Raw genomic sequence first — 25,159 nt, 5'->3', positions numbered from 1 at the left:
AGGCTCCCGGAGCTGACCCGAGGCACCAACTCCACGGAAGAGCCACAAGTGACGCTCAGCCCAGACACCACAATGACTCTGCTGTCCTGAAGGCAACTCTGGCCCGGCAGCCCCAGTGTCTGCCAACCAAGCCTCCCAGCTCTTCCTGCAGCCCTCGCCCCTGGCTCTGCTGTGTGTGTGTGTGTGTGTGTGTGTGTGTGGACGGGGACAGCAGCCAGCTCTCTGCCGGGCTCTCTAACAAGTTCCACGAGTCTGTTTGTTAAAGAAAAATTCCAGTGGGTCCATCCAACACATGGAACTCAAGTACAGAAATTATATTTATCCACCCCACTGCCAAGGAGATCACATGCCCCGTGAGTCACTCCAGATGTGCTCAAAAACAGCGTCTCTCTGTGGAAGCCCAGTCCCCAATCCCGGAGAGAGTCGAATTAGCAGAGGTCCCAATTCCTGTCCCAACCCCCCGACCCCCCCTTGTTTGATGTTCATTATTCTCCCACCCTTCTGGGGCAGGAGAGGGCATCTGTGCACCTCTGCAGAGGGAAGGGGGTAAGAACTGTATCCTCACACTGGGAGGACCAGTAGGGGCATACCTGTAGCTCCGGAAGTCCCATTGGGTTTGCGGACAGTTTTTCACCTTTTTGGACGAAAAGATGTGTTGGAAGACGTTGCTGCTTCTGCTGTTGTGTTACGATGCCCAGGCCACTGTGTCCCACAGGTGGAGCAGGGGTAAGTGGCTTTGTGTTTGTTTGTTTGTTTGATGTTCATTATTCTTTTCTTAAATACAATTGGGAATTTGAGGGGGAAAGAGTAAGTTGGCAAAAGGAAATTAGAAGCCCTGCACTCCTCCTCCCTTTTATCCCCCCTCTGCCAATTGCTTTATGCTTCCTGATGTGTTAGAAGGTGCTAGAAGCTGATGAGGATGGATGGGACACTGCAAAATATCAAAGCCACTGAGGGCACCTGGTCGAGGTGAAGAAAGCAGAGGGCATCCCCTTCTGACCTCTTTGCCTCAAAGAAGATTGAGCAGACTCCCTCGAGCCCCCGCGCCCCTCACCCAGCAGCTGCAGCCAGGCAGGGCATATCAAGGGCAGGTACCTGATGCTGGCATCGAGGGACTCTGGGTGCTGCAGTGCAAAAGGCCTGCTACCCGGGGGACCCCAACAAGGGACGCTGGGCATTGGCTGTCCACATGGAGGTCTCCATGCTGCTTCCGAGCTGGGGTGGACGACACCCTTCCAGCTGGGGAGAGCTGGCCCAGGGGCAGGAGAGGAAGAGTAACCCTTTGGCGTTGACGTGCATACCGGACTGCTACTGCCACCCACCGGCCCCTGGGTCCACCTGGAAAGGAGGGAGCCCGGCGAGGCTGTTCCCTCATGGACAACTTCCTTTCCCTTGGGACCATGTGGCATCTTTTTCCTATGCCCCGGACTGGCTCCAGTTGGAATACAGGCTCCAGTTAGCACGTCCAGCCAATTAGACTTGATCACTGCTGGGGACTGAGGGAGCAGGAGTGTGGACCTCTCTGTGCAGAGCTCACCAACCCTCCCCACTGCCTAAAGTCAACTGAGGTCTCTCTCCTCAAAAGCACCCGAAAAAGAAGTCAGGCTCCTAGGTGTTTCTAGAAATCCAAAACAGGATGAGGACTGGCCTGGCGGGAGGGGTGGGGGTGGGGGGCTGAGGCTCCACGTTCTCCAGGAGAGTGTTGGGGAAGGAAGGAGCAGCCAGTGCGGAACTGGAACCGAGCAGCACAGAGCAAACGGATCTGACACGGGTGGGGAGCAAACGGCGCTGCATTGATTCGGATTCTATTCCCTCATTTTTAGGCTTGAGATCAGGGACTTGCCAATTCTCTTAGCTGAGCTGTGAAATGATTGCTACTTAGAGGCAAATCATTAATGGAGCATTTTCCTTTTTTTCTGGTCATATCACCCACACATCCCTTCTCTGCTCGTGATGTGCACAGACTTTAGAGGCAACACTTGGGAAAGCAACGAGACCTTGGCATTACCTTAGGCCACTTACCCTGTGTGCTACTGGGGCCCTTTCCTATTCTGTCTATTAGAAAAAGAGGATAATATCCCCCCCGCCCCCCAATGCAGAGGCCGTTAGAAAGCCAAATGAGATAATTCGCTTTATAACAAGGCTTGCAAATACCAAAGCCACGTCATGGGCAATCCTGCAAGGAACTCAGATTTAAGCCCTGCCTCTAATTAGCTGTGTGATGTCTGGCAAGTCTCTTAACCTCTCTGAGCTTTGATTCACTAACAGGTCACATATTAACCTATCAAAGCTTATCTTCGCTGCGCATGGTGAAGGTCATATCCAAAATGTGAATAACACGCTTTGCAAGTGGTGAAGCAGCTGATAAATGTGAGTGATCACCTACCACATAAACCAATGGCAAGTTTTCCTTGAAGAAAGTTTGAGGCTCTCCTTCAACAGAAGGTTCTATCAGCAACGTCCTGGGAGCCAGTGCTGTACCCGCCCCCCTCCCCGGGGAAGGTCTGCTCCTAAATAATAATATCAAATCTATCTAGAGACAGGAAGCCTGCACAGCTGGACCAGAGGCCATGAGGGGGCAGCTTTGTTAAGCGCTGGATTAGCGGTTCCCGCAGGGTTTGGAGTCAACAAGTGATAGAGTCCCTCCAACCATCATCAGAAGTCTTCCACGTAGTTGACTTTTTTTTTCATTTTTGACATTTTTTCCTAATTATAAAAGGAATACCCAACTGCCGTTTTTGAAAGATGGAATGGGAGTCACACCCAAGTAAAAAAACAACTTTTCCAAATGTACTTAACTGTTCCTTTCGCCTTCATCCTTACCCCCACCCCCACCCCAGCGCCAGGCCTAATTTAGCGGAATTCCCTGTCCATACAGCCTGAGGACGACCTCTCCCTGCGAGGTCCTCCTCCTCTTCCTACAACACCTCCCCCTCTCCCCCCGCCCTGGACCCCTCTCCGGCACCACCACCACCACCCACCCCATCCCTGCACCAGCAATCAGGCCTCCACCCTCTCCCACCCCCTGCCCCAAGTGGAAATGTAGAAATAACCCCAAAAGGAACACACCCTGCTGTCAGGACAGCCTCTCCCTACAAGTGCTCTCTAGGATTCCGCCCTGGGAGGCAGCTTTCCATGCCAGCCCCACCAGCTGGACCGAGACCCAGATGACTCACCTGTGGTTAGTGAGGCCAGCCCGGAAGCTGGACACATCTGGCCCAAGCCCCCAGGTCCTGCCAGCGTGCCCTTTGGGGGGCTGATGGGAACTAACCAGTCTGAAAGAAAGAAAGAATGAAAGAAAGAAAGAAAGAAAGAAAGAAAGAAAGAAAGAAAGAAAGAAAGAAAGAAGGAAAGAGAAAGAAAAAAGAAAGATATGTATTAAATACTATAAATAAGCGTTTTTATTAAACACATGTAAATTGTTCTTTTTAAAAGCAGGTTCATAGGGAAGAATGGCCCTTCAGTTAGCAGGTGGATTGTCTTTGTCAGGAGTCCCTTTTAGTGCTGTGTGTGTTTCCAGTCATGAACACTCCACGAGGGGCAGGGCCTGTGATTGGTGGATCTGTATTCAACAGGTATTGACTGACTAACAGGACGTAGCTGAGCGCACCCCCGCCCCCCTCCACGGCCGCGGTGCCTCCATGGGGCAGGCGCTCCTCTGAGCATCCGCAGGTAGGAAGGTAGAGGATGGGCAAGCAATCCATGAGCCCAGATCACTCAACTCGAAGGCGACAGATGGATTTTTGGCAGCCAACCCATGTCTGGGGCATCAGGGTCTGGCTGCCCTCCCTCACCACCCTGGAGAGGGTGGGCATCCCCACCCAAGATCTTTCATAAAGGAAGTTTTTCCTTTCCACGCCCATTGCCATTTCCATTGAGTCGCTTCAAGGGATTCGTTGAAAATATCATTGGGTTTGGGCTGATACGGTGTGCAGCCTGAATCCCTTCCAGCAAGCTCTTTGGTACAAATGCTGTGTACAGTTACGTGGGAGCCATGGTTAGGCTTAATGCCATTCTGTTCTATTAGACATATTTGGAGGATTTGGGGGAGGAAGATTTTTATCCCCAGATTACAGAAAGTCGACAAGAAGGTCAGGCTGCAAAGCAAAGATAGGCCCTTCCACTTAGGGAGACTTTTGTCCATATGTCTGGGCAAGAAGACTTGGATGGCTAAAGTGTAGGGGAGACAGCTGCCGGCCTTTGATTGAGATCATTAAAAGTAGCTTCTCGGGGTACCTGGGTGGCTCAGCAGTTGAGCGTCTGCCTTTGGCCCAGGGGTGTGGGATCGAGTCCCACATGGGGCTCCCTGCATGGAGCCTGCCTCTCCCTCTGCCTGTGTCTCTGCCTCTTTCCCTGTGTCTCTCATGAATAAATAGATAAATAAAATCTTCTAAAAAAAAAAAAAAGTAGTTTCTCCTAGGGAGGAATACAGGCTCCTGGGAGATAAAGGGAGGGGATGGCAGAGACAGACCTTATCTATATTTTGATAATTAGCCAGCACTTGGAACTGCAAATAAGTTCTAGAATCAACTTGTTAGATAGAGAAGAATTGAGGGGCGTCTGGGTGGCCCAGTCAGTTAAGCCCCCAACTCTTGATCTCAGCTCAGGTCTTGATCTCAGGGTTGCGAATTCAAGCCCCATATAGGGCTCCACACCCAGCTTTTAAAAAAAGGGAGGGAGCCCCCCCCCCCACCCCGGAGAGAAGGATTTAGTAAAGCACTCTGTTTGAAAAGGGTGGAGTTTAGTGACAAGGGTAGTTAATGTGTTTCTATGGGATCATCTAATCCTTCAATAGTCATGGGCAGGATGCTATGTGCCGGGAATACAGTATCGAGCAAAACAGACAGGATCCTGGGATCCCTGGGTGGCTCAGCGGTTTGGCTCCTGCCTTCGGCCCGGGGTTTGATCCTGGGTCCCAGGGTCGAGTCCTGCGTCAGGCTCCATGCGTGGAGCCTGCTTCTTCCTCTGCCTGTGTCTCTGTGTGTCTCTCATGAATAAATAAATAAAATCTTTAAGAAAAAAACAAAAAAACAGACAGGATCCCATGACCTCAGGGAGCTGACATCCTAGTAAGGGAAACTGACATAAACACGTATATAAGTAAGACCTCTGGTGTGCTGGATGACACTATATGAGAGACAGAGTATGCAGGATTATATTTTCAAATAGAGAAGTCAGGGAGGGTGTCCCTGAGGGCGTGACTGATGGCCTGGAGGAGACATGGAGTAAGCGACTGCTGGAGAAAGTAGTCCAGGCAGGAGAAACAGAGGTGCAAAGGCCCTGCAGCAGAAGCATGCCTGGTAATGCTCAAGGAAGCGGCCTGTGGCTAGGGTGGCAGGAGCCGGTGGGGAATAACAGGCTCGGAGAGGTAGTAAGAAGTCAAGTCACATAGCACCTGGTAGCCATTTGAAGATCTTTGGCTTTCACACTGAGTGAGATGGAAAGCCATTGAAGGTTCTGGACAATGAGTGAAGCATCTGACCTATGTTTTCACAGAATCACTTTAGTTGTATTAAGAATAGGATGATTGGGGATCCCCAGGTGGCCCTGTGGTTAAGTGTCTGCCTTCGGTCCAGGGCATGATTCCGGAGTCCCGGGATCGAGTCCCATGTCGGGCTCCCTGCATGGAGCCTGCTTCTCCCTCTGCCTGTGTCTCTGCCTCTGTGTTTGTGTGTGTGTGTGTGTGTGTGTGTGTGTGTGTGTCTCATGAATACATAAATAAAATATTAAAAAAAAAAGAATAGAATGATGGGGCGCCTGGGTGGCTCAGTTGGTTAAGCATTCGACTCTTGATTGCAGCTCAGGTCGAGATCTCAGGGTCGTGAGGTCGAGCCCTGCATTGGGCTCCATGCTCAGCAGGGAGTCTGCTTGAGGACTGCCCCTGCCCCTGCCCTGCCCCTCCCTGCGCTCACACACACTCTTTCACTCAAAAAAAAAAAAAAATCACATGTGATTCATTTCAGAATATGTTTTATACCAAATGCCTTCATCCATAATGAACTACATTATCTTCCCTGAGCCCAGTCTTCAGGCGCCACACCTGCGGGAAGATAGCATTGTCCTCCGTCCCTATCAGGGAGATAGGCTTTGGGAGCCTACAGGTCTCGATTTAATCTCAGAGCTACAGCAAACAAATCGGGTGGCCTAGGGCCAGTTTCTTAACCTCCACGTTTCTTCATCTATGAAAAGGCACGTTAGTACCCACCTGACAGCACGCTGTGCAGCTAGGAGTGGGCTCACGAGCTGCCATGGCAGCTGAGCTTCCCATTGTGACCACTTCGGCCTGCGGTCCGAATGCATGTCCCAGCAGAAGAGCTGGACACGACCTGCCATAGCAGAGGACCCTGCAATCTCTGGATCCGGTTCCCGGACTATCTCAGTGCATGTGCATGACTTTTAGCAAGTGGGTCCCTCTCCAGCCTCTGGCCTCGCACACTGCGCCCCACTACCCCCCTTCTCTCAGAGAAGCTGCGTGGCTAATGGCCATCCGTGGGGAGCACTCAAGACTCCCTGCCATCAGCCTGCTGAAGATCATGCTGCCCGGAGCAGGTCACTGATCGCCCACAGTGCACAGGCAGCAGGACTTGCAGGGACCCCCGCAGAGAGCAGGCCAGGGGAAAGCTCAGCAAAGCCTGAAGGGTCTCCGTGGCTGGTTTGGCTTTCTTTAGGCTTTTTAGAAGTCCCTGGCTTTGAAATCCTTTAAAACCACCCCCACCCATACACTGAGCCTTCCCTTGGAGCCCAGCCTCGTGCAGACTTCGAGGTCAAGGAGGGGAAGCATAGACGTCCCCCCTTGCTCCCAGGAGCGGGCCACCCCAAGGAACGTTTTCGGGGGGCCAGATGGCAAGATGTGAAATGGGGGGCCTGGCCGCAGAGGGCAGAGGGGGCCGCAGCGGCGGCGGGGTTGCAGGGAAGGGCCCCCCGGGGGAGCGGGGCTGGTTCCAGTCTGCACGGCTCTGCTCCCGGGAGCTGCTCAGCTCCCGCCTGGGCCGTTCGCATGTCTGGGAGTCCAGCCTCCGCTGTCGGAGACTAGAACATCTGGAGGGACTGTGTATTTAACCTCTCACCCACATGTTTCGCTGTGGCCCGGACATGCCTTGTGTCCACCCCTGCCTCCAGCATCTCCGCAAAGGGGAACTTACACTCTCCGGGCCTCCCCCTGTTCACAGAAAGTCAGACCCGGGCCTCTCCGACGTTGGGCCCAGGGCCGGCTGCACTTGCACACCCAGCGCCGTCCGAAAGCATCTGCCTGCCCCACTGTCCCAGCAGCCCCAGCATGGGGACGAGTTCCGGCAGAAGGTGGTGGAAGCAGGTGGAGCCGGAGAACCAGGAGGGAGGGATCCATCCGTCAGCTTTCTGTGCTTCCCTGCACACACTTTCTGGGGCAACGATCTGCCTCCTGGTCTAGAGGCTGACACCTACGATCGTCCCCAAACTGTGTTACCAGTTTTCAAAGAATCAGAATAAGGGCGCTTGGGAACAACAGCATTTTCATTATCCAGCTGAGCTTTGAATCCACATCCATTTTCCTCCCCATTCTTTGAGGAGTCAGGGTCCACTTGGTGGCGGGGAGGCGGGGTGTTAAAGGAGTGTTGGTGTTCACAGGGAGACAATTTCACCATGAAGAACTTCCCAGAAGGCAGCCATCCCAGAAAGGGCTCCATGCACAGGCCATTCATCCCCTCCTAGCCTCTTCACCTGCTGGGGTGTGGATTTTTTTTTTTTAAAGGAACAATGCCTGTAATTTCACAGTAAGAATGGAATCCCAGGAGAAGAATTAAAGAAGTAAAGTTGCTCTCAGATCCTATCCCGAGAATGAGATTTCATCCACCCTCTCATGGTAAGAAGAAAAGAAGGGCATGCAGAAAGAAGCAGGCCACGTGTTGGTCTAGGACCAGGTCTGGTCCTGGTGTCCTCTCCCACCAAGGAGAAAGTGGAGTCAAAGTACCTACCTTATTTGTGCCTCTATTCATTTGTCTCCAAGAACATGATGGCCCTGGTCTCCTTAGATGACCCCTGCAGATGGGTGTGGGGTGTGCCTCGTGGCATGACCCTGGATCTGGATAACCCAGTGGCTGCCCACTGCAAGGACCTGGGAGCTGTAAAAAGTCCTGCTGCCTACACCCACCCCAGAGATGCCCATGCATTGGTCTGGGAGCTGGCCTTCGGCCTTCAGGATTCTCCAAGCTCCCGGGTCAATATTGAGAACCGCTGGGTTAACTTCCAAGCGGCATCCGGCCAGGGCAGCTCCTTCTGCACGACGTCAGGTCAAGCACCCTCCGATTCTCAACCCTGGCTGCCCCTAGAAGCCACCGTTAGAAGTCTAGGAAACTTCAAAAAAAAAAATCTTCCAGTCGCATTTGCACTCTGGTTCCATTAAACCCAAACCTCTGCGGCTGGGACCCAGGCTTCATCCCTTTGGGTGATTCTAATGTGCGATCTAGGTTGCAAATCAGGGAGCAGGAGAGGCCTCCTTCCTCCACCTGCCACCATAGGGAGAGGCAATGAGCGAACAGAAACGAAGGCCTTCTCAAGCCCTAAAATCGATGGTTCTATGGGAAGTTGGCACTTTTCTGGCAAAGAAAACAAATTTTGCTAAACTGCTGGGCTAGGAAATATTGCTCTGCGATTCATTGGCTCCTTGCCCCGAAGGGCTCTGGGGGAGCAGAGCTGGTTACCCCACCGCTCCCTGGCTGTTGGTCGCCAACACCTGCACACTACCCCGGAAGCCTGCGGGGCTCTGCTGGGGGTGCAGAAACACGAAACCATCTGTATCCTCGCCCATGAGGAGCCCGCGGTGTAGATAATAAATGACTTACACAGTAAACAGTATTACAGCAGTACGACGCCTTGCTGACCAGTTTTTTCCAGGAGGTGGGAGATGCCTACCAGTGAGCTTTTCAGGAAATGCCCTTTACATCGAAGATGTTGCATTTTTATCACTTGCAATAGAAAACCCCAAATACTTGAGCAGTGCCCTGCCTTCTTTAACTGCAGTATGCTGGACCACACTGGACTCTTTCTAGATGGTTCCAAGGGCACCATCATCGAGAAGGAGAACTGTCACATAGGATTGCACAGCTTGTGCTTCACACACCTTTGGGGGGCGCTACTTACCTCCAGGTCTCTCGTGGATTTTTACAGCTAGCTGTCCAGGCTTCTGGTAGATCCCAATCAAGTGTCTTGAAGAAGATCCACGTTTTTTTGTTTTGTTTTTGTTTTTTTTTAAATCAGCTGGCAGCAAGATCACCAGTCACTTCTGCGCAGTGCCCTGGTACGAGGTGGGGCCATGGGGTACATGGGGTTGTAGGCTCCCACCCAACACGATCCTAGAGGACTGCCATTTCTCATGATCATTCCCATACTCTGTAACAGTTTGTCTTCTCCTTCACCTGTCCCGCGTCACCTGCACCCCCCGGCCCCGGCCTCCAGGGGCTCATCCATCTTCCTCCAGCTACAACTTCTAAATGCAGTCACCAAGGAATAACACTGGCAAGTCCTTGACTTCATAGCAAGTGCATCTCTAAGTCCGCCGGCCCTTGGGGGAAGCCCTGAGTTTAGCTCCACACACCCCGAGGGCCAAGTGTCAGGGTCTGGTGGCCGCTCTCTTCCTGAACGTTGTCACCTGTATTCAGATTCCTGGCAGCTCTTGCAGATGCCTGGGGAATAGCCGCAAGTCTGCTCCTCTGATTAAAAGGGTTGTCCATAAACACGAACCGGCCCTTCACACTGATCAGCGGGACCGTATTAGAGAACTCCTTTGTTAAATTAGGGAGGGCAAGGGGTTGTCGGTTTGCTCACTTCTGTTTTAGTTTGCTTTACATAAATGCCTTAGGGGATACATATCCTATTTTTCAAGGCTTTCTGGGACGCTTCTGATGAGGAGCCAGGTTTGAAGTCACTGGTCTGAGCTAGTAACATCTGACACGCCTGGGAGCCCTCGGGGACACACCAGAGCTGTCACCTCTCCCCGCTTCACAGCCGCCACCACCTGGAGTCAGTCGCTCCCCAGGCCGGCTGGGAGCAAGGAAGCCATGTGCACGCAGTGGCCCCCCCGAGCTGACTCTTGTTTCTTGCAGCCGTGCTCTTCCCTGCCGCCCACCGGCCAAAGAGATCCTCATCGATGCCATTGAACCCCGTCCTGCAGAGCTCCCTGGACGACGTAGAACTGCTCTACGAGGTAGGCAGATGGGACAGTGGTCAAGTCCCGCCAAAGGCATTGCACCCTCTCTGTGGTCTCTTGGAGAAGGAGCCTAAGTGTGGGAGGATGAGCAGCCTCTTGCCATAGGGCCTGGTCTAAATGAATTGGTAAAAAAATTAAAAAATTAAAAAAAAATAAACGATTTGGTGGGCTCATCCCATCCTGTCCATCCCAGAATGACGTCGTCCTCACACCTCCTTCCCATGACAGGGTCACTCATGGTGGCATCAGGAGTTCAGTGGAGGCAAAATTAGAGATTTCCATGTGGCCCAGAGGTGCCACTACAGGCACCCAAGGAACAGAGCAGGGCAACATTCCCAAGCACAGGCCTTGAGGCAGGACCCGTCGGGGGGGCGGGGGTCAGGAGATGCCACACCACCATCTGAGGAGAGCCGTGTCCCTGTCCCCAATAACTGCATGCAAAGACCCCACCCCGCCTGCAGACCACGGGGGAGCTCCCCAGAGCTGCTCGGACTGGTTCACGATAAGGCTTCAGATTCAGGATCCGAGCTGTAGCCCTGGCCCCCATCAGCTGTGTGACCTTGCGTAAGCTACCATCGCTCTCTGGGCCTGAATCTCCTCAACTGTTAACTGGGGAGCTATGGCCATCTCCGAAATTCCCCTCTGGCCTCTCACATCCCCCACGGACCAGGACTGTCTGGCTCAGAAAGAGACAGCCTACTGCGGCCGAGCGGTGAGCTAGGGGGAGGAGGGGAGATTTCAGATCCTGCCACGGGGAACCAACTTTGTCAAGTCTTGAACTTGGGAGTCACATGAACAGAGCTGTTCTAGAAAGATAACAGACAGTAGCATGGAGGATGGATTAGTGCCAGGAGGAGTCAGAGACAGGGAGGAAAGTTAGAACTCGGAATCCAAGAGGCATTTATTAAGTTCCTGGTATGAGTCTGGTACGGAGTGGGGGACCCATGTGGCAGGCTCTGTGCTGCTCTTCAAGAACAGGTGAAAAATGTGGCCAGATCTCTGAATCCCACTTCATTCCTAGCACCATTCTCTGCATCCTTCGAATTCAACTTCTGATCTTGGATTACCCAAAATAGTCAGTTCATGCTTTAGGAGATCTTTGGTGGATGTGAGGGAGGGAGGCAGGGAAGCAGGGGCTGGCGCGGTGGTCCAGACCACTGGTGACAATGAGCAGTCACTGAAACAGTGGCTTTGTGCCTGGCACGGTACTAGACGTCGTCCGTACTTGTCTTACTTCTCTCAATATCCCAGGGAAGTATGGTCACTAATCATTTCACAGAGGAGGAAAATGAGGCTCAGAGAAGTTGAGTAACTCGTCCGGGGGGTGACACAGCCAGTGGAAAGGTCAGAACTGGAACCTTTTAGGCAGCAGCCGCCCTAAATGAACATCTGTGATAACGATCGCAGTGATGCCCTCGACGATGCCCGAATGCTTCATGTCTTTCTCCGTCCCGTGTCTCTCTCTCCAGTTCCTGCTAGCTGAACTTGACATCAGCCCTGACCTGAAGATCGCCATCAAGGACGAGGAGCTGGCCTCCTTGAGGAAGGCCGCTGACTTCCATATCATCTGCAATGACGTGATCCCCAAGCACATCCCGGATATCCGCCGGCTGAGCGCCAGCCTCTCCAGCCACCCTGGCATCCTCAAGAAGGAGGACTTTGAAAGGACAGCGCTGACCCTGGCCTACACGGCCTACCGCACAGCCCTGTCCCAAGGGCATCAGAAGGACATCTGGGCCCAGTCCCTCCTTAGCCTCTTCCAGGCCTTGCGGCATGACTTGATGCGGTCCTCGGGCCCCAGAGGGTCTCCCTGAGAGACCGGCCCACACCCGACCACGGGACAGGGACCAGCACACACAGTAATCCAAATACTCTTCCTTCTCTACTCCGTTTACAGAGCCCAGCAACAAAGCACATGCCACCAACTCAGAGTAGCGGAGGTAAAACAAGTGGCGCCACGTTCTTTGCCCTTTGTAGATCCCTGACAAGCACGTTTACCCATGTCACCATGTGACCTGCACTGGAAGAAAGGGCAAGGGTGGGAATTCGAGATTCCTCCAAAGGCCAAATGATTTGCTGAGTGTCATGTGGAAGTCTAGGATATGCCTCAACACTGACTGCCGCAAATACCCTAGGGCAAGGCCAGAGCTAGAGGATCCAGCACAGAGGTTTGGGCACAGCGGGAAGATGGAGGACAGACCTCTGGGGTGTGAGTTGATTAAACATCTTTCCAAAGATTCTATGGTAAAATATTAAAAAAAAAAAAAAAAGCCAACCTAGAACTATAGCCAGATAAATACGTTGTTGGTCAAAGATAGGCTTCTCAACTTTTCCAAAAGTCACCAAGAAGAATCAGTTAGAAAAGCAGTAATTTAATGACCTATATGTCTTGATTCTTCTTCTCTGAAAGCTGAGCTAACACAGAGGAGAAACAGGAAGGGGGCTGCCTTCCTGGGGAGAAGCAGAAAGCCAACAGTCATGCCCTGGCTCTTGTCTTCTCAACAGAGAAAGCAAGCTAGTGCACAGAGGGTCCCCCTAATGAGGAGGTGGCACCAACGGCCATGCCTAGCCAAACGCTTGAAATTATTTAGCACCATCAGAAAATGAGATGCTCCAAATAAAGATATTTCGGATGATGGAATTTCCCCTCTCAAATGCCAAAACTTTCCTTCTAGCAATATTGACCTGGTACCTTTTTAAACTACACATACGAAACACCTTAAGCTTTTATTTAGTTATCTTGAAGAATCCTGATGGAGTTGGATAAAACACCTCTAAGAGGGCTCTGCTTCTGAAATGTCCATGATCACTGAGGGAACCGTGAGCTATTACAGAGAGGAAAGCAGGACCGAGGGGTCTGTTGGACTGTCCCAACCAGCCCTGGAAGGCCCCAGGCTTTGCTAACTCTGCGTGTATGGGAGCTCCTCTGTCACCTTCTTCACTGTGAGACTGTAAGAATGCACTTTTTCTTTCTTGCCTACATAGCCTGCCCTTTGCAATTTGTTCTTTTGTAGAAGAACAGGATGGCTAGGCTTGTTACAACCCGATGTCAAATAAGTGTTAGTAGATGAAGGTCTCTGCTCGCAGTGAAGCACTGGGCTCTCATACAGATTCCTCACCAGCTCAGAGATCTTTCTGGCTCCCCTAGGTTGATGGCTGGGTTTGGGAGGCTAACACCGAAAGAGGTCTAACCTTTGAATGAATGAGACCTTATCAGGCTAAATTTGATTCCGAAATGGGTATTTAACAACTGTCACTTGGTGATGCCTAAAGCTGCTCTGGACTTCTTAAAAACTTCAACTACATGATTGCCAAGCAGCCCAAGCTGCATGATCGCTTTGGAGAAATAACATCCTGATGTTCTTGGGCTCAGTATATTAATAACTTCAAATTTAGTCTCTGATACAGGCTTTCTGTTCAATTTCTCTCTAATAGTATGTGTTCTCTTTGACACACGGTCATTAAGCTGGTCTCTTTTTGTTTTACTTGATGTCTCTTCTGCTCTTTCTTGGAGCCCATTGCTGATTATCTTTGGATCCACCTCTTCGAGGCATCTCCCAGTCTCTGTTGGTTGACTTTTGCTCACTCGAACTCTGCCTGCCTGCACTCTGACACCCATTGTCTTTCCACCCCCTTTAGGTATCACTGTGTAACTCAAACAAAGGTCAATGTACAGGGTCAGGATTTCCCAAGAGGCAGATTAGCCTCATGGCCTGCCTTCACTATTTGCACTTTCCCTAGATGTGGGATGGGGAGGAGGTAGGTGAGCAGAGGCCACAACCTTCGACATTGTGCAATAACCTGACATCAGAGACTTGTATCCCACCCCAGGGCCCCACCCCCATCAGGATAGATCTGAGCGCTTTCTTCCAGTCACTGGGTGGGAAGACCACCCTGTAGTCCCTGGCTACCATGTTATGATATACATGGCTGCTTTGACAGGTAGGAGATCCATGAATGGGAGGATGGTCCCTAGGACCAGTGATCAGATGGTAGTTCATTCACCCAGCAGCAAAAAATTAAAGGCACTTGTGTAGTCATAAATTGGGGCCCATATTTACGTGGCAGTCAATGATTGAAAAAAAAAAAAGAAACAAGAAGGGCATGACCTTTTGAAAGGCAAATGAAAATTTCATTTTCAGTAACTGGATGACACTATTAATTACTATTTTAGGCTGATCACAAAGTGATCGTTTACCCACAAGAAATTTTATAACAATAACTTTATTTGAGTGCAAAATCAAATATATCGCTCGCCACGACCACCCCACGACCCGACCTTTTGCTCAAGGAACAGTGAAGTAATAGACCAGACAGAAACGGACTGTCCCATTTTTGCCTCATTAATACCACACTGTAAACACCATGATCACAACCAGGTCACGTTTTGCCCTATGTACTCATAGACCGAATAATTGGGGGTGTGGTGTCTGTGGCGGGCATTGCCATTTCTATACCACCGGGGACTTTTAGGATCTAAAAATTCTGAAACTTCTTCCAGGGTTGGAATCCTCATGGCCACCTCTGGTGTCACTCAAGAGACATTGAAAAACATCAATGTTTTTCTGAAACTTCCATTGCTCTGTCATCTATCATCTTGAGTCTAAAAGAGAATCACCTCAGTGATAAATCAGCCAGAATATGTTTCTACAGGTGAACTGGTCTCAAATGAAATGCTTGTCAAATGTCTACATGGCGTCCCTTAGTCTCCTAACCCCTTTTTAATGTCTTACGTGTTTTTAGTTGTGGTCACCAACACAACGCGCGATTTTCCATCCGAATGTCTACGTGTGAGGTATGGAAACACTCGGACAGATCTCTAGAACTTTTCATCTTGCAAAAAAAAAAAAGAAAAATAATACTTCTGGAACCATCCCCCCTTCCCCTCTGCCCCGCAGTGCCTGGCAACTGCCTTTCTCCTTTCTGTTTCTAAGAGTTTGACTACTTTAGATACCTCATCTAAGTGGAACCTGCCTTGTATTTCTCAAGCACAGTATTCTGGAAAATGTTTTCTTCATCTGAAAAATGGATAAAGTCCTGAGGGAGAACTACTGGTCTTAACTGTGTTGCTCACCTTACCTAATTTTATTTAACAATTAATCACTTTTGGTGTAATAAAAATGTCATGATTGACTTTACTAGGCTCAGTGGAATCTTTGTCATGTCAGATTATCTCACCAAGGAATTTGAAGTGGTCTGGGGGTTTAGTGGTGGATGTTGATTTCCTCCGCTGTTTATTATTTTTCAACCTCTTTACTATTTGCCACCCAGACATCACACAGTGTGGTCTGGTTCATTCTGAGTTTCAAAATCATCACGAGAATGAGGCCCGAATGGAGCGGGTCTCCACTGGGGCGGGTCTTTAAGACGTGTTTAGAGAGATGGGTCGCTGTCGCCCATCCTACAATGGCAAGATAACCTCAAGGGAACCTGGACTGTCCATAATTGCACCTGCCTTGGGAGTCAAGAAGAACTGGTTTTCTGGAGTCACTTCTCCAGTCACTTTGCTTTTAGCCTGGGGATCATTTCTGACTGGTATAGCTGCACACCTGGGGGTGCCATTCTTGCATTTTGCGAATTCAAGAAAACAAAGGTAACCTCAGCCATGTGTCCCTTCTGGGGGAAAAAAAAAAAAAAAGAGGCTAACAGCTTCTCCTGATCTCGAAGCAGCAGAAATTCCAGAGTGCAACAGCTGCTAGGGCCCTGACCCTGAACTCTTCAGCTTCTTCTCTGCCCTCCCACGTCCTTCCTCCTTGCATACCAGCAAAAGGAAGCTTTCTGCTTCTTTTTTTGTAAAGAGCCTCAGAGGGGAGCACTTGAGCCCCTACCCCAGTCAAGAAAGACCACTGATGTCTGGGCTCCAGGGGTCTTGAGTTGAGACTGGCATCTAGACTTTTCGAGAGAGGTAGCTATCCTTCCCAATGTCCCTAAAAAAGGTCTGTGGTCTTTTCTTACAGGCTAACACTCTCTGCTGACCCAGATGCTTTGTATTTACTCAGACACTGAAGCAAACGGTCTTTGTCATCAGCGAAGTCTGAAAGGCTTAATACTGTACACACCGGGGGGGCAAATTTCTCCAGAATTATGATTTCATTTTCTCCCTGCCACCAAACACATGGTCCTAAGGACTGCATTAGGAAGTGGCTCTCCCAGGGAAAGCTCTGCGTGAGTGGGATTATGCTTACGGTGATGATCATCACTCCAGCCCCTAGGATGTTTGAGAAACAAAAATAAGCTCTGCAAGTTGCCTGGGTTCTGCAGACTCAGCAAGCCCCTGCTGGGACCAACCAAGGAGTGCAGTTGGAAGAGATACGGCCCGGATCTTTCCAACCTACCGATTGGCTCTGAGGCCTGGGCGGGGCTGCTGCTCCCTCCGGCTTCCCATAGGTGAAGGAAAGTTAAGGTGGACCTCCCGCAAGATTTTGTCCCTTTGTCCCGTGACAGCAAGGAAAGTCTTGGGGATTTTTTTTTTTTTTTCTGCTTTGGAGGCCCAGGCTCCAGGCAAATTATAAGTGGGAAACCAGTTTGAAGGAAAGAAATTGGAACCGAGTGCAGGTGCCAGATCCTGGGGAGAGAAGACCAGCCCTGTTTGAGGCTGCACCTGCCGTCGCCAAACTTAGGGGCCCGTGTTAAGGGAAGGGGGTGCAGCAAGCAGAGGTAGAGGAGAAATCGGTACTGCCCCAAACGGGCCATCAGACAGAGGAAAACTGATGGAGGGTACTTATCACATGTGCTCGGTAGTCTTCAGTTTCTAAAGCCTGTCGGTGATTTCTTCAAGGCTCAACAGCAGCAGCAGAGGTGCGACTTTGATTGGTTAGGGGGGCTTTTGCCTGAGCCCTAGGATGAAGTTTCTGTACTGCTAACCGAGCCAAGGGGGACCCCACTATGCCTCCATCCATCACCCTCCCCCGGTGCCTTTCTGCTGGGCCGAGAACGATGCTCAGCAACCCCACCTAAACCTGAGGCCCGGCGTCCAGGCTTCCGTGCACAAGAGAGGAGCTGTCACTGTCCTCCCCTTCTGCCCCCAAGACAGGAGAGGACGCTTGGAAGCCCAGAGGGGTTGAAGAAGTCTTTCTGGACTGAGCCGAGGTGGTGAGTGGCGGAGGGAGGGCGCGCAGGGTCACCATGGGCCTGCTCAGGGGCCTCCTCGGCGCCAGGAACCTGTTGCTCGTCATCTTCGTGCCGCTGTTGCTGCTGCCACTGCCCGTGCTCCACCCCAGCAGCGTGAGTACCGCCGGGCCGCGCAGGGAGGGCAGGTGCAGGTGCAGGTGCAGGGCCGGGGGGAGCCCTGGATGGGGTCTTTCGCGGGGGAGGCCTGGGTGCTTCCCTCCCCCCATTCCCAGGGCCCGGACCACTTGTCCCAGCCAGGGGTGAGGGGTGGCGGGTGGCTGAACCGGCTCATGGGTGCTATGCCGTCATCGGGCCACCTGCACAGTGTGGGGGGGCCACACACTGTGCCCCAGGACTGGCCCGTGGCCAGGTCACTCTGTGACCATGGCTCTGTGAGGGAGCAAGGAGGCCTCCCAGTAAGGGGGGGGTACCGGGGAAGGGGTCACCCTGCAGGACTGGAGGGTCGTGGGGGCGTTGCCCGGAGGCCCCTCTGCACCCAGCGGGCTCCGGGGGCAGGCCATGCTGGGTGCTGAGAGCTACACTTTAAAATGCAATGGCCTAGGACGCTTGGGTGGCTCAGCAGTTGAACATCTGACTTTGGTTAAAGGAGTGATCCTTGAGTCCCAGGATCAAGTCCTGTGTCGGGCTCCCTGCATGGAGCCTGCTTCTCCCTCTGCCTGTGTCTGTGCCTCTCTCCCTCTCTCTCTCTCTGTGTGTGTGTGTGTGTGCGCGCGCGCGTGTGCATGTGTCTCTCGTGAATAAATAAATAAAATCTTAAAAAAAAAATAAAATGCAATGGCCCAAGTCACCCTGAACCTTACATTGGGAGCAGAGCCTGGCATCGTGCCCCAGTCCCATGCACATGGCCCTCTGATCCTTTGTAGCCTCTGTGGTTTCTCCTCTGTGCTCTTGAAGGAGAGACATGCAATGACACAATAAAAAAAGAAATAAGAGCCCCCAACTCTAGACCACGGCCTAATTTTTGACTGGGTCCTTGTGAGCAGAGATGCCAAAGCTTTGGCTCTGCCTTGCGCTTGCTTCTCAGACCACCCTTCTCCTCCCCCTTCCCTTCCTGTCTCCCTCCTCCTCCTCCCCCTCCTCCCCCTTCCTCCCCCTCCTCCTCCTCATCCCTCTCCTCTCCTCTTCCCCCTCCTCCTCCTCTTCCCTTCTCCCCCTCTCCTCCCCCTCCTCCCCCCTCTCCTCCCCCTCCTCCTCCCTTCTTCAGGGGCTTTACCCCTAGTCCCGCTGGCACTACCCTTGAGACTTCAGGAAAAACAAGCTGAGAGAAGTTAATCATGTTTGTGAGCGGAGAAGAGATTTTCCAGGCAGCTCCCCGAGTAACTTGGTAACCAGCACTGAGTTATAAAGTTAAATAGAGGGGATTAGAATGGCTCGTCTTGAAAACAAACTGGCTTAAATCTTTACTAGAATAAATACCCCGGAGTGCCAGGGAGATGCTGATTAACAGCAGGCTGGGATTAGCAGACAGTGTTTGCTGCTGACAGTTTTCCTGGCCTCACGCTAGTCAATTCTCTGCTTTAGCCGAATGGGCTGATTTCCTCTTTTTCTTTCTTCCTTGTTTCATGGTGTGTTGTTGTTGTTGTTACTCAGTGCCTGACGCATTTAAGAGAATGTTCTCCAGACACGTGGGCCTCTTCTGCACAGTGGGATCAGGAACCTCTGTGTCCCCCGAAGCCAGCCCCATCTCTGGGGACCATGACTCTAGGCTATGGTGTTGTCTACCTTTCACCCTGGGGCCCTGGCTTTGAGCTTCTCGGTCACCAGTGACCGAAGTATCCACAAGAAGAAAAAAAGTAAAGTCACAAGTTATTGAAGTAGGCAAAATAATCTATAAATTCGATGGAAGACAGGTGTTATAAAAAAAAAAAAAAGAGGAGAAAAAAATCTTAAAACAAGAGGAGAGAAAAGTGGTGAGTCTCTGCTCTGTTTGGATCTATCGATGACCCTTGAACAGATTTTGTCGGCTGGGCTTACTGAGACCAAGAGCCTACGTCCTCTCTTGGCCTAACTTTCTCTGTCAGGCTCAGCTTCAACCTTCAAACGTGGTGTCTCAACAGCCACAGCAGTGGCATTCGGGGCCACATAACTCTTTGTTGTGGGGAGGGCTGTCCTTTGCCTTGTAGGATGTTTGCAGCATCCCTGGTCTTCACCCATTAGATGCCAGTAGCACACAGTGTCCCCCCGCCCCCAACTAGGACCGTCAAAATGCTTCCAGAGATTACCAAATGTCCCCTGGGCCAGCAAAGGGACGGCAAAGGGGGGTGCAGAATCACCCCTGCTAAGAACAAGTGCCCTTTTAGGAAAATCGACATAACACTATGCCAGAGCTTCCCAGCTGGTGCGCATGGGTGGGTATCTGGACGCCCATAGCCCTGGGGGCAGCTAGATGGAGCCTGGGGTGGCCAGTGCCCTCAGAGCTGGATGCAGCTAGCTTGCCACTTACCTGGTGTGCCCTGCAAAGATGATTCCTCTGCGTGCCACAGTGCCAGCAAGAGTTCTGCTCACCCTGTACGGTGCCATACAATCACCTTGCGGTCACCAGCACCCACAGTAAGCGCAAACCAACACGTAGAACATCTCTTGCCCATTCTTACTCCCGGGCCTGGGACTTTTCGAGTCTGATATTTAATCCCCAAGATTCCTAAATGGACCTGTTTGCTCTGGGCTGGCACTGAGAGATGTGACCTGGACAGACGTGACTCCCAGGCTGCTGTTCCGATGGGTTCTTCAATAAGATAGTCCATAGCGACATTTTAGGAAGGATTAGAATGACCTTTCCCCTTTTCCTGCCCAACTCTCTAAAACCAGGGGCCCAGACTTGGTTTAGCATGTTAAAGAAGAGGAGGGTACAAGAGGGCGGCCTCCATAATTGAGCCCTGCTTTGGTATCTCTGGTGGGATAAAAGTTCTACCCACAGCCCCAAGCTAAATTTCGGAAAGGCCTCACATTCACTTATGACAGCAAATAAACAGACCCTCAAGCCCTTTCCAGTGAACTTTGAATGGAACATAATGGAGGTGACTAGACAGCACGGGAAAGAACAGACACAAACATCAGTAGGTAGCGGGGTCAGGAAACATCCCATATGGAGGGAGGCCCCCTTTGAGCTCCCTCTTTTATTTGTAAACAGAAGCAAAAAGAGAAGTGACAAGAAGTGACAATCCTTTAAAGGCACTGCCTGAACCCTCATCAACCCCTAGGCACCTGCTGACTAGTGGCGGTGGTAAAGGGTCTAGGGCTCCCAGAATATTCTCTCCAATAGATGCATAAGGGAAACCTGATAGCCAGCCGAGGAACCCAGTCCAGTTCCATCATCATTCACCCACCAGACACTGGCCAGACATGGGGCCGCAGGACGCCTGCACTCAAACCTCACCAAGGTTTTGGGGGGTTATCTAGATATAAGCTTACCTATTGAATTTTGAGAAGGTTCAGAAGGAACAAAAAGATGTGTACATAAATTCCATGGGTGGACTGGGGGGGAACTATGCAAAGGCCCTTGGAGGGGGTCTCTTGGCCATTCTTCTGCTCTAAGGAAAGTCCAGATAAACACGATGGTGGTAGTTTGTCCTATTCTTAATGATGCTGGATGAAGGTGGCTTGCTGACTTCTTCCAAGCCAACCTATTCTAATTCATAACAATAATTACAGTCAGAAGGTGTGCCTTGGCTTACCCAGATCCTCCTCGTTCCCACTAAGATGGTACCTGGTAGAAAGTTGGTTCTCTCTCTCTCTCTCTCTCTCAGTCTGTCTCCCCTTCCATTCTCTCTTAATTCGTGGCCCTGTAATGACAAGAAAGGCTAAAGGTTCTCAGGAAGGAATAAAGGCTCCCAGTGAGGGCCAGATATCCTGGCCCCTTTGTCTCCAGCTGGAGTTAAGACCCGCATTCTGTTTCCCAGGGAAGAGATAGGAATAAGTGGGCTGAAGGTGGCCAAGGCCTTTGAACTTCTTTAAGTAGTTTTATTTCTGCAACAAAGGGGGCATGTCTCTAAATTGCATTATTTTCCAATGGAGCCTTTGTTCCCCCCACCCCCATCCCCCACCCCTGACTGACTCTGTTATCTTATCAGCAACCTCCAAAAGTTTTAACTTCTTTCTCATCTTTGGGCCCCAGAGGAAATCTCAGTGGGAGCTACAGTCAACAACTGTTGGGCCCCGTTCCCATTTCTCAAACCCCAAGGCGGTGATCCATGCATATCAGGAGGGAGCAAGGGCCCATCCAGCCAAGCTGGGTTAATCACTCCTGACGCCCCTCACTGGTCCTGGCGACCTTTTGTAACTTTCCTGCAAGAGTTTGAGGACGCTTGTTCTGAACCCAAGGGAGAGATAAACAGAACAAGATTGGTCAGGTTCCTTGATCACCAGCCAGCCTCGGGGCAGGTCAGACCTGAGCCCAGATGGCTTAGAACGATGTATAAATTGAGGGACCCATAGCCAGCTCGGGCCTTCTATACAGTGGCTCTCCAAGTCCACTGTGAAGGCCCTTGGACAGTGACCCCCACTGACAGCAAGCCAGTGACCTTTCTCAGCACCGTTAATCAGCATGACTCCCAGCAATCAGCATTGCTAGGGACTGAGGTTAGGGAGGACTGGCTGTTGATAACAGGGTTGTGCTCTTTCACTGTGTACACACCAAGGTTGCACAGCCAGCACAGTGAGGGTGTTGGGGGGAACTCTGGTAAATCTCCAGGCCTTTCCTTGCAGGTGGATAGTACTCTTTACTCCCTTCATCAGAAGGGCGCGTCTAGGTGCCTGGGTGGCTGGCTCAGGGGTCGAGTGTATGCCTTTGGCTCAGTTCCTGATCCCGGGACCTGCTTCTTCCTCTGCCTGTGTCTCTGCCTCTCTCTCTCTCTCTCTCTTTCATGATTAAATAAATAAAATCTTAAATAATTAAAAAAAAAAAAAAGATGTTTTCATGTGCATCAGGCCAGTGAAATGGAGTCCCAGAGCAGTGAGAACCAGATGCTGATAAGGGCATGGGTTCTCAACCAGGGACAAATTCTCCCCCACCCAGGGACATTTAGCAATGCCTAAAGACATTCGTGATGGTCACAATTGGGAGGTGCTACTGACATCTAGTGGGTAGAGGCCGGGGATGCTGCTAAACATCTTGCACAGGACAGCCTCCCACAGGTGGAATGACCCAGCCCCCAAATGGGCCAACCTCACCCGTGAATGAGTTGCATGAACTAATCCCAGCTTCCAACCACCCCAAGAACAACTAGTGGCCAATCAACTCGACACCAAAACATTCTGCTGCACGCTGAAGCTGGGAATTCCATCTTTGGAGACCATGATCTGGAGTCTGGACCCTGAGCTGATTTCAGTCCCCATCCTGCGCAGTTTCAAGCGCCAGCAGAGCGGCGCTATCCTAAGTCTGGTGGCGAGGCCCGGCTGCAGACCACATGCCAGGCACGGCCCACGCGAGGAGCAGCCATCACTTCGCACACCCAAGTATAGGCCCCTCCAAGTAGCCACCACATTCCCCTGCCAAGGCCAGCCTTGCACCTCCCGGGGCCGGCCGTGCCTTGGTGCCCACATTCGAGTGTGGGTGCCTGCTGCCTCCACCCTGGGTCTCGCGCGGGTTCTCAGTGGCAGTGGCTGCCCTGTAGCTAACGGCCCCCCTTCCCCCCCTTCCAGGAGGCTGCATGCGCTTACGTGCTGATCGTGACCGCCGTGTACTGGGTGTCTGAGGCCGTGCCTCTCGGAGCGGCAGCCCTGGTGCCCGCCTTCCTCTACCCGTTCTTCGGAGTCCTCCGATCCAGCGAGGTGAGACCACGTGTGGCCCAGGCCCCCGCTCGGGTCACTGCTGGGCCAGTGAAAGAGGGCTTGAGCTGAAGGGAGAGTCACCAAGCACTTGAGGAGGGGGCTCTCTTCACCCTCTGGAACAGCCTCTTAGCACTAAGCCTTTGCACCTGCTGTTCCAGACCCTGAGTTCCTCTCCCATGACCCTCATCTCCCTCAAACTGCCTCTTTCAGGAAGCTTATTTGACTGGTCACAGCCAGTCTCTCCTTCAGTCTGAAACCCTCTAGGAACGGTGTGATTGGCACATACAGGCAATGGCTGTTGACTTTTCTTAGCCATTTATATGTCCACTTAAACTACAAGGCAGGAATCTGAGGCAGGAATCGGGTTTCCCAGGTCTTTGGAATCTCATTATAAACCTGAGCCCGTATACAGTAAGTAGGTGCTGTGTGTAGGATCAGTGTGACTCTGGGACCATGGCTTTTGTCCCTCACGTTAACGCATTGGGCATTCAGAAAAGCATCTTCTGAGTTCTGTCTCTACCATGTGCCATGTGGGATGTTCCAGGTACCCTGAGGGTGACAAAAATGAAACACACAATCTCTGCCCTCTGGAGTCTCACAGCTGATGCTCTGGAGTCGCCCACTGCCAGCTTGGACGTATGCGTACAAATGGTTAATGTTTGTGGTGTGGCGATGACGCGACGGTCAGCAGGTGTTAAGAGTTTGTTGCATGCAGAGCTTAGACTTCCTTCTCTGTGTCTTGCTGCAAAGAGATACAAAATGATAGAAATGCCTCCTGACCTTGAGAAGCTTCTATTCCAAAAGAGAGAAGGCACAAACCAAATGGGAAAACACAGAAGACCCATGTGGTAATGCCTCGTTTTCTGCCACTGCAGAGGATTCACACAATTCCCTTAGAGGGAATGTTCTAGATAAATGAAACTTACCCCACCAAGCATCCAAACTTTGCGTTGATTGCGTTTTGATCGACGCCTTTCTAGAAGGCTTTATAATTTCCCTAGCCTTTTTAAACAGAAGTTGTTGAATACAAATTAACTTTTTCTTTGGAGCCTTCAAAATTTCCAGAGGGGAAAAAAATTCTCAATCAAAGGAGCCAGTGTGGGCTGGATGATAGTGCAGCTGAGCAACTTGAGTGCTGGCTGAGCAGCTGAACCTAAAGAATCTTGAGTAACATATTGACAGTAGACTAGAGAGAGAGCCCAAATGAAAATATAAAATGGCACGTTATCAGATCTGCAGATGACTCCAAGCTGGATGGACCAACTAATGTCTGATGACGGAATCAATGCTGACAGGATGAGACAATGGCCTGGAACTGACAAAATGAAGTTTAATAGGGATGAATGTTAACAGTTTGTGTGACCAAGACCCTTGGCTTTTAATTGAGTACGGATTCTAGTATGAATCATCCATCAGCCCAATGTGGCTGCCAAAATCTGGAGCATTTACCATATGCCAGGCACCCTGGGAGGTCCTCTACATGCTCTTCATCACTTAATCCTCTGGAAAGTAGTTATTCTATCTTTACAGAGGAGTTCAGAAATTCAAGTCCAGAGAGGTTAAGGAACTTACTAAGGGGTGGAGCTTGGACTTGAACCCAGGAGTGTGTGATTCCAGAACTTGTGCCCTTAACCACTGGCCAATATGTACCGAAGTCTACTGAGTTAATAAATGTATGTGTCCAGAGCCTCAAACTCTAGGTAAGGAGCTCATGCAGTGGTGGGTGGCCAAGATGTCAAAAATCAAGAATGTGAGTCACATGGGGAATGAAGGGAAAACTCAGAGGGACGTGATTTCTGGCTTCTGCAGCTCAACACATGAGGCTCAGAGGGCCAAACCAGAACCAGAGTCCAAGCGCCATAAGAGACACCCTCTCTATGTGAGGGAAGATGCTGGAATGGGCTGCCGTGCTAGAAGGGGCTGCCATGGGGGGTCTGGGTATTCCTCTCCCTGGGAATGCAAGCCAGGTGACCATGTCAGGGACATTAGAGGTAGATTTTGTGCCTTGAGAGAGGGGATGGATTCAAGGGGCCCTTTGACTTTGATATTCTATGATCTCCTTGTTAGCATCCTGCC

The 25,159-nt window shown here is 51.2% G+C and overlaps 2 protein-coding genes across 4 annotated transcripts in view; both read left to right on the top strand.

Moving 5' to 3' along the window:
- The first annotated feature begins 360 nt into the window (after positions 1–360).
- On the top strand, positions 361–15,321 carry FAM180A (family with sequence similarity 180 member A). The gene is made up of 3 exons (XM_025464126.3): positions 361–726; positions 10,080–10,180; positions 11,653–15,321. Exons 1-3 carry the CDS (start codon positions 651–653, stop codon positions 11,995–11,997), a joined length of 522 nt encoding a protein of 173 aa, XP_025319911.1. The 5' UTR covers positions 361–650; the 3' UTR covers positions 11,998–15,321.
- A 1,243-nt stretch (positions 15,322–16,564) lies between these two features.
- The window catches only part of SLC13A4 (solute carrier family 13 member 4), a 40,617-nt gene continuing 32,022 nt past the window's right edge, over positions 16,565–25,159 (top strand). For 2 of the 3 annotated variants that reach the window (XR_003142960.3, XM_049094864.1), the window contains exons 1-2: positions 16,565–17,407; positions 22,955–23,083. Coding sequence is in view for 2 of the 3 variants with exons in the window: in XM_049094864.1 (XP_048950821.1) it covers positions 17,309–17,407; positions 22,955–23,083 (228 nt within the window). In the remaining variant the exon portion in view is untranslated. The remainder of the gene's footprint in view (positions 17,408–22,954; positions 23,084–25,159) is intronic. The other variant, XM_025464127.3, reaches the window with a different exon arrangement.

This window comes from Canis lupus, chromosome 16, assembly GCF_003254725.2.
Source record: "Canis lupus dingo isolate Sandy chromosome 16, ASM325472v2, whole genome shotgun sequence".
In the NCBI taxonomy this organism is placed as follows: domain Eukaryota; kingdom Metazoa; phylum Chordata; class Mammalia; order Carnivora; family Canidae; genus Canis; species Canis lupus.
Note: the sequence above shows the minus strand (reverse complement) of the source record. Positions and strands in the feature narration are given on the sequence as shown.